This window comes from Pseudochaenichthys georgianus, chromosome 13 (assembly GCF_902827115.2).
Source record: "Pseudochaenichthys georgianus chromosome 13, fPseGeo1.2, whole genome shotgun sequence".
Classification (NCBI taxonomy): domain Eukaryota; kingdom Metazoa; phylum Chordata; class Actinopteri; order Perciformes; family Channichthyidae; genus Pseudochaenichthys; species Pseudochaenichthys georgianus.
The window spans coordinates 32,452,172-32,461,089 of NC_047515.1; the positions used below are offsets into that span (position 1 = coordinate 32,452,172).

The window sequence follows — 8,918 nt, forward strand, 5'->3', positions numbered from 1 at the left end:
CTGCAAACTTCATTTGTGTTGTTTTGTGTTTTACGTTGCACCTCAGAGACAGTGTGATTATTGTCCGGCCTATAAAGTTTGGCAAAAAAAAAAGTCAGCTGATCAAATGGATTTGCCTCACTTTATGAGCTTCACATCACTTGTGCGTCATAAATAAATGGTGCCAATCTTCAGTCGGATGTGAATGTGTAATTTAACATTTTCAGTAAGAATAACGGACAAAAGGAATGCAAATACAATTTATTGAAATGTGAACTAAAAGTTATCAAGCATGAACCATCACCATTTAAAAAAAAAAAAAAAAAAACGAAATAATATACATAAGTTACACTAAATGTTAATCTGTTAATTGACAGGCTAGGCCTGTGCAGGTAGTAACAGCTATGCCCAGCATGGGCAGGTCCTCCTCCCTCAGGTCTGGTCCTCCTCCCTCAGGCCTGCAGGGTCTTTCCCTGCGAGGAGGGCTCCAGGAGTTACAATAATCCAGCCTTGAAGTAACAAATGCATGGACTAGTTTCTCTGCATTGTTTTGAGGCAAGATATGCCTGATTTTTGCAATGTTATGTGGATGGAAGTAGGCGGTCCTTGAAATTGATTTTATGTGGGCGTTATAGGATAAATCCTGATCAAATATAACACCAAGATTCCAATCCTTACAGTCTCACTGGAGGCCAAATGAATGCCATCCATAGTTAGTATATCTTTAGATAATTTGTTTCGTAGATTCTTCGGGCCAAGTACAATAACTTCAGTTTTGGTCGTGTTTAACATCAAAAAGTTTAACGTCATCCACGTTTTTAAGTCCTTGAGGCAGTCTTGAATTTTATTTAGATGATTAATTTCATCAGGCTTGATTGATAAATATAGTTGAGTATCATCCGCATAACAATGAAAATGTACACAATGATTCCTTATAATATTATCTAACGGAAGCATATATAATGTGAACAAAATAGGTCCGAGCACTGAGCCCTGTGGCACTCCATGGCTAACTTTGGTCTGCATGGAAGATTCATCGTTGACTCATACAAACTGAGAGCGTTCAGATAGATAGGACCTAAACCAGCCTAAAGCAGTTCCCTGTATGCCAACTAAGTGGCATACTAAACTCTTTCATGCCAGCTTACCACATTATTTACATTTAGTATATAAGTATGGAGCAACGTGAAATACAATGCATATTACATTGTGGATTATACAAAATTATATTTGATTATATTAACTTTCGTTTTAATTATATAAATCAATATGGAAACCTACCATCTTCAAAATAGCCTACATGGTAGAAATTGTATTAACTCAAAAATGGAGGCATGCAAGAAAAAGCTAAATTTCATTCAATAATTGTATGTAACACAGGGTGAGTAATTGATATACAAATTATAATTGTGTCGGTGAAGTATTCATTTAAGGAACCCTTGATTTTTGTTTTGTTTTATAAAATATTTCATTTTTTTGTTTTTGAAATAAAAGCTGTGTAACTCTCTAACTTTTGGAAAATATCAAAATAAACATACTAAAAATACAACAATGAAAAAAAGTCTGTTAACCCACTAAATAGTCACTGTCCATTTGGTCCTCATTGGACCCATCTCCCTGCACTTTTAATGAGCAGCAGTCTGCAGTCAGCCATACTGGACCATGGGGTGGTCGCTCCAGAGAGGCAGGGTGCTGAGTTTCTCCTCAGTGGCTGCGTCGATGGGCCAGCCCCAGGACTTAAAGAACGCAGACAGGTTCATCCCCACAGTCTGGGAGAAGGTTTCAGCATACAGGTTCATCTTTCCATTGTTGTCCTTTGGAGAGCTGATCTTGAAGTAGGCAGCAAACACTTTCTTAAAGGCATCCCAGCCAAACTTATCTTGGAGCTGCATGGAAGGAGACACAGGTAAAGGCAAATGTAAAAGGAAATATAAAAAGCAGTGTTATCTCATTTTTCATTCAACATTTTCAGGTCAACCACGGCCAGAGATCTTTAGTATTACTAAATAAAAAAAAAGAAGAGGCAGAACAGTTTCTGCTGGTTTAAAATTATAATTAATTAATAATAACATTGGTGTGCAAAGTATTATATTTTCTTCATTTAAATTGCATGTTTTTTATACATATAGGCCTGATTATTTTAATACAAATAATCATCAAAAAATCGTCAAATTCTAAGCTTGGCGCTCTGCCTTCTCTTTAGACAGACTTTTCTTAAAGTTCTCCTATTATACTATTTTTTAGGCATATACATTATAGGACTCAGATATATAAAAAACCTGTCTATGAAGTGTTTTGCTCAAAATACAAAACAGATCACCAATCTAGCCATGCCTCATACCCTTTATATATACACAGTCTATGCTCATACCCCTCTATTTCAAATAAAAGGGTGTAAAATACAGCAATTTGTTCTCACCTGCATGTATGTCTCCAGGGCCACCCACATGCTCCAGTTGGCGAGTTTCTTGCCCCTCTCAGCGTAAGTCTTTGCCCGTCCGTTTCGTTTTTCTAAAGCCATAGCTCCATGAGCCTGCATTAACAAGATGGAATTATATGATTGTTCAACAATTACATAAAAGATAAAAGCAACAAAGACATTTTTGGGACAGCCATTGTTATGAAATACTGTGATATTACATTTGAAGACCAGGCTTTTCTAGCCATTGGTTTTAGTTGTTTTGTCAAAAGAATTGACCCTACCTTTCCCCTTTTGATCCCGAACACCTCTTCATGCACATACACTGACCACAGGTTGCATGTGCACTCTGTGGTGTTTGGTTTGAATTCCCAGCAGCCTCTCTGTTGGTTGTGTCCCAGTTCATGGATGGGCCCCCACAGGCCTTTCCCCCTAATATGGGCAGTGCTGACCAGCTGAGCTGCTGTAGCCTTGTGTGCCATGATAGGATAACCTGCATGCATCAAACCTGGATTGAGAAAAATCAGAAAAACATAGCAGTTATAGCAACTCCAATATATCGATAGGTGTGAACAAGAATGGTATTCTGTCTATATGTGATTTGGGGACCTGTCCATGGTGTACCCTGCCTCTAACCCAACATTAGTTGGGACAGGCTTCATATTTTCTGGACTTTCAACAGGATGAAAAATAAATCCAAATACACTCACCATGGGAAATCTGCACATCTGTCACAAAGCGTTCTTTGCGAGGAAATTTGTGTGGTTTGGCCGCCAGATCAGCGATGCTCCTCATGATCTCATCCCACAGCGTTGCCAGCTCATCAGGGCGCTCCAGATTGCGAACAACATCTGATGGTACGGTTAGGATGATGTTTTCAAACTCCAACTCTGCCCAGGGTGACGGAGCTGTGCGCAGCAACGACCAATCAGCTGGTGTGGTCACGCCTGAAGAGAAAGAGGGTGGATGTGTTTAAAACTGAGCAATGAATGATTTATTTTACATACTACACACCAGTTATACATTCAGCAGAGACACAACACAGTGTCACCCAGCCACAGACTCACCTGATTTATAATATGGCGCAGGTACAGCCATCTGCACGGTGACCTCTAGGCCCTCCACTTTTGTTTTGGGAGGAGCCACAAGGTAGATGAGCCCCCCCCACAGGTTGCACACCTGCATCATTTGTGCGGTTATAGTAAACCGCACATGAACACACGGTGCTCTCTTTACCACTCCAGCATTTAGGTGGTCTGTTTGACAACCTATCTGGATCTGAGGAAGACATATGATATGTGTTACTGATTGTAAGAATAATTTGTTCTATAAATAAAATAATGCTACCGATCCCCTAAAAGGCAAAACTGTCTTGTGAACACGAGAACGTTATTTAAAAAAAGATGTGTCCCGGTTCCCTTAGGGTCCCCTTAGAATGCAATGCTGGATATATGGATAATGTGAGATTGCAGTACATGTAAAGACTGAATGGCACTATCTACCAGAAAGTGTTTTTCTCCTCATTTGTTGTTATCCGTGTGTGCTATTGGGACAACAGTGCTTGTACTGTAGATGCAGTGACCAGTTGCTGCCATATAATCCCATTTTATTTGTTGATGCAGTTTACATTCCTCCTAAATCAAATTTAAAAAATGCACTTTCAAGAATAAAACTAGTGTTTTTGTGTGGTTTTGTCCTGTTTTTATTTTTGTTGCATAAATGTACAAGGCTATAGCAGCTGCATTTTACTGTGCAAACCTGTAAAAGTGACCCTTGAAACTTTCCTCCTAGATGTTGGGGGGAAGATGGGGCACTAATGCTTCTGCTGGGGATGTGCTTGATCACCACTAGGAAAGTGAGCTGGGATATGTTAAGGGTAGGCCTAGTTGCTACTGGGAACAGTGGTATGCATGGCGTGGGCATGAACATAAACACAATTAACTCAGTTGAACTCAATATTGTTTTCAGCACCTTCCAGCCCTTGTTGACAATCTCTTCAGGCATGGCAATGTAGGTCTTCATACCAGGAGAGAGATAGAGACCTGTACTGATCCACTCCTCGGCTGTAGACACAAATGCAACAAATACACATACAGTAATTAGATCATCAAGACCATATTTACATGGATAACATTTGAAATACACATTTATCTTATTCCCTTTTAACTCTACGATCGGTAGACTACTGCAATTTAACCATACAATCATTACTGCAACATAAACAAAAAAGAATCATGTGTGTGCAAATACTGTCTAAGGGTTCAACTCATAAACTACAAACTACATGTTCTTAACAACAAGGTCTTACCTGCTGTGTCAACATCAGTCTTGATTTTGTGGTTATAGACAACCGGCATCAAGGGGTTATCCGTGATGAGGTACGGCAGGAGAGCATCAGGGTTTGGGCAGACCTTATAAATCTCTGTCGCCAAACTGAGGAGCAGGTGGTCTTTGGGAGTCTTCACAGGGCAGCTGTCACACACCTTGGAAGAACAATTATGAATTATCAAAGATGTTTCTGTGACACATCACTGGTTGTTAGCTGTGTAATCTTCTAGTTTAATTGTTTTGTCCACAAACCTGAGGCATGCCTGACTTCATCACAATGGCAGTGAGGGAGGACACCACTTGTGTATAGGAGGAGCATTCCTTGGCATCCATGTGCAAGAAGATGGAGCAGTCTCTGCCCAGCCATTTGAGGTTTTCCTCCTCATGTTTGCTTAGTTTCTCCCCATGGGCTACATGGCCAGAGAAGCGGTGGAGAAGGTGGCGGAAGTGGTAGTTGTCTTTGATGAACTGTTTAGGCTCAGGGGCCTTGTGTAAACCTCCTTTGATTGTTCCTCTCAACAGACTCAAGCCCATTGTGTTCAGGATATGGTTACCTAAAAAGGCAAAACCTAACTTTATCTACTGTGTTTCATTGTTGAAATTAGTACAATGGCTTATAGAACATTTACAACTTAAGTTTATGCAGCTCTGTTACATATGTAAAGCAGTAGCTGGACATCCCATGGTAAATCCTCACTTGTCTATTTCAAGCTTGAATCCTATTGGGCTTTATGAGCCTTCAACTCTGTTCAGTAGACCATTTTATAAGCATTTTAGAATTATCTATATTATTATTGTATTTATACTTTGAACACATGTTCCCTCATTCTAGTACTCACTACCACGTTAATGAATGAAAATGTGTGGGTATTTACCTATTACAGTTTTGAATTGTGATTTATGACTTATTGCCTATACATCCACACCAGCATAAGTATTTAGAAGGTATTACCCGAAATATGTTTAATATGCATTATGATGTGTTATCATGCATTTAACTATACATAATTACACAACTTTGTGGGTGCATTGCCATACCTGGGAAATGTGTTAGTTCGTTTTGCCCAGGGTGTGTCTGTGACCAGTACCAGGCATGTCCACCAATCAGCAGGCCTCCTCCCTCTGCCACAAACTCTTGGATTTCCTTCGCATGTTTATCGTTGTAGGCTACGCTCACAAAAACACTCAGACCTTCCTTGAACTCTGTCCTCTCACACTTTAACCCTGAATTGCTGAGAATAGCGAGGGCATGTTTTGATGCAATACCAACGACCCCCTGCCGACCTTCATCCAGCCAATGAATGGCATTGTTCCAAAACGGAGCCAGTGTCTGTATTGAGACAGTTATCACAAGAAAGGAAGGAATTTGTTAATCACAACCAATTCTGATAGCTATAAGTAAATATGTAACAAAATAAATAATACAATTATCTGTCTGAATGAGATCATCATTCTTTCAGACGATATATTTCACTACAAGAGCAAAATCTGTACTGAATTTTCACTTTTGAAGGTAGACATTTCTTATTTGAATGTAAACTCTACCTGTCGTCCCAGAAATCCTTCATGTGAAACCACAATGACTCGTCCCTGCCCATAGTAGGATCCTGCCAGGAACGTCTGTCCATTCTTGGTGGTACCAATAGGAAAGGCAAGCGAGCCGTGGACCAGAATCTCAGAACTTACTGCTGAACCCTGGAGGTCAAACTCTGAAACCCCCGTGAGTAAAAACTCCAAGTCATCCTCAAAATCCTTACCGTTTCTGTTTGTGAAAGAAGACAAGGGAAGCATAGATGCCAACTATTTGGGTCAGTCTATTAATAACCATATAAATCATGTGAAAAGAAAAAAAATACCACTAAATATGGGTTATGTAGTAAGTTTTCTCTTTTAATTTGGGTTTTGATTATTTGCCGTTTTGTTATGGATATCTAAATGACAGGAAAACCATTGGTGCATGGCATAATCCTCGGGTCACAAACATATCCTGACAAACAGCAGCTATGGCATATAATTATTATGATATAATATACTTAATGTAATGTATGATACATAATATATTTGTTACAATAATTTCAACATGAATAATAGCATCATAGACACCTGGGAAAAATATTCCTAATAGAAGGTGTCCCTCTCAAATATTTTTTAAAAGTGCAATAAAAGAAAAGTAGAGTGTACACTTACACCACAGCCATCCATGACGATGGAACCTGAGGGTAGACAGGTAGATACTCTATCTCACCGCAACTCTTAGAGAAGTAGATCCCCGCCACACCAGACACTTTATTTCCCTCAAACTGCAGCAGCGTGTTCTCTTTCGGATGGTTTGCAGCCCAGTGCCACGCCTGACCGGCTATCAGCACTCCTCCTCCAGCTTTCATGAATGCCACCAGGTTCTTTATGTCAGCACCCATGCTGTAGGCATCTGTCACATAGACACCAAACTCCCGGCTGTCACCTAAAGAACCAACCATTTTGACCTGGAAACTGGATTTGCTGAGGTTATCAGCGACAGCCTTCACTTTATTGTTGACCCCCACAGTGAGGTTGTCAGATCCTTCTCCTCTCAGCCAGGTCAGAGCGTTCTCTACCAGAGCAGGAAAAGCGGTCAGATAGCCCTCATGACCGAGGACCACAATCCTCCCACTGCCGTACAGAGAGGCTGCCATCAGGGTCTGGCCTTGGCTGTTCATTGCTAAAGGAAAGGAATGGTCTCCAATCAGCAACAAGTCACTGGGAACACAAGGGCCACGAAGGTCCAGCTCTTTCAAGCCTTTCATCAGGGACAGGTAGGCCCCTTCATTTTGATTTTGGGTGGACTGGTTGGACATGGCTGGAAGGATTGATGTACTGAGGTTTCACTGAAGAGGGTGGACAGCAGGATAGCAGAAAAAGGTGTACAGTTCCACCTAGATGTTTGTTGTGCCAGTTGGTTTTCCAGCTGGATAAGAAAAAACAGAGAGGGAGAGATTCAAACAAGCATGAAGACCGAAAGTTTAGCTGTCATCCACCAAGTGCCAACAAAAAGAGTTTACAAATCTGCATTACAACCAAACACTACCTTAAAGCAAAGGTGTTTACATTACCTGTAAGTCCAGTTTTCTTTTGTCTTGTATTAGTAGGCAGTTTTTCAGGCAGGCAGGCAATCAACCAACAACACTACCTGGCGGAGAGAGGAGTGCAAATAGGTGAGAGTGAGAACAGGATGAACATCGCAGAGGTAATAACAATAGGAGGAGGGCCTTCAGTGAGCATATCCTAGTGAGAGGCTATTATTGACTCAGGGTTCTCAGTGTGTGAATATGAGGCGTTGGACTGAGATACACCCTGAAATAACCTAACCTAAAAAACCTGCTCATCATGTAAGAGCAAGTCAATATCTGTAGATGTTGAGAGGGCAGGACATTGGAGCTTTGCACTCAACCAATAAGCCTATCTTAGTTTCTTGAAGAAATGTATGATGACCATTGAAGAACATTTTAAATTAAATGATAGTTCAAGTGGAGTGCCAAGATATGTTACGTGTGAGCCTTTTGTCAACTTTCTAAAATTGTTTGCAACATGTAAATTGTGAATTACAATAAATAATATTATGTGAATGTACAATGCAAGCTGCTTTTCTTTAATAAGCTTTAAGCAGCTCTCTCATATGCCTCTACAATAGATCAACAAAAGTGCTCTTCTAAACAAAGGGATTTTCTGCAACCAGACAGCCCACATGCATTACAAAACCTGTCCATCCTGTTATGGAAGCTGCTACAAAAAAATCTAACGATATAATCAGACAGTGACGGGAGAAAATGACAAGCAAAAAGTCAAATGTCGCTTACACCAGTAAATGCATAGGTGGAACGTTTATCATTTTATCCAATGTGTTCGTTTGACCTAGCTTTCTTCCTTGACTCTTGTCATTGAGTACATACTGTATGTGCGTCACTGTTCTGCGCAACACACAACCTAAACTCCTTAGATCGCGCAAAAAAGGACATTTAGGTGATGGTGAAATCACAATGTGAAAAAAAGTCTAATTTACCATTCCGTTTTATCAATCCCTAACACATTACGTTACATTGTTAGTCCACAGATAACATATAATCCTTGTTTGGGTGTGTATGGAATCCCGGAAAAGTCAAAGTCAAAAGCGGAACCTTCGAGGGGAGCATGTTTCCGAACGACCGTATTTTTATGA

The 8,918-nt window shown here is 40.3% G+C and overlaps 1 protein-coding gene across 4 annotated transcripts; it reads right to left on the minus strand.

Moving 5' to 3' along the window:
- Positions 1-225: 225 nt before the first annotated feature.
- On the minus strand, positions 226-8,904 carry LOC117456837 (TRPM8 channel-associated factor homolog). Of its 4 annotated transcripts, none has more exons than XM_034096663.2 (13): positions 8,763-8,904; positions 7,816-7,888; positions 6,914-7,670; positions 6,272-6,488; positions 5,765-6,056; positions 4,979-5,280; positions 4,707-4,881; positions 4,370-4,461; positions 3,466-3,676; positions 3,109-3,345; positions 2,683-2,906; positions 2,399-2,512; positions 226-1,865 (listed from the first exon to the last, which is right to left on the minus strand). In XM_034096663.2, the coding sequence occupies exons 3-13, from the start codon at positions 7,558-7,560 to the stop codon at positions 1,626-1,628; spliced, it is 2,751 nt and encodes a 916-aa protein (XP_033952554.1). In that variant the 5' UTR covers positions 7,561-7,670; positions 7,816-7,888; positions 8,763-8,904; the 3' UTR covers positions 226-1,625. The 4 variants fall into 4 exon arrangements, with proteins under 4 accessions (XP_033952554.1, XP_033952551.1, XP_033952553.1 ...); XM_034096660.2 differs by having other exon boundaries at positions 7,816-7,892; XM_034096662.2 differs by lacking the exon at positions 8,763-8,904 and adding an exon at positions 8,560-8,754.
- Between the last annotated feature and the right edge of the window lie 14 nt (positions 8,905-8,918).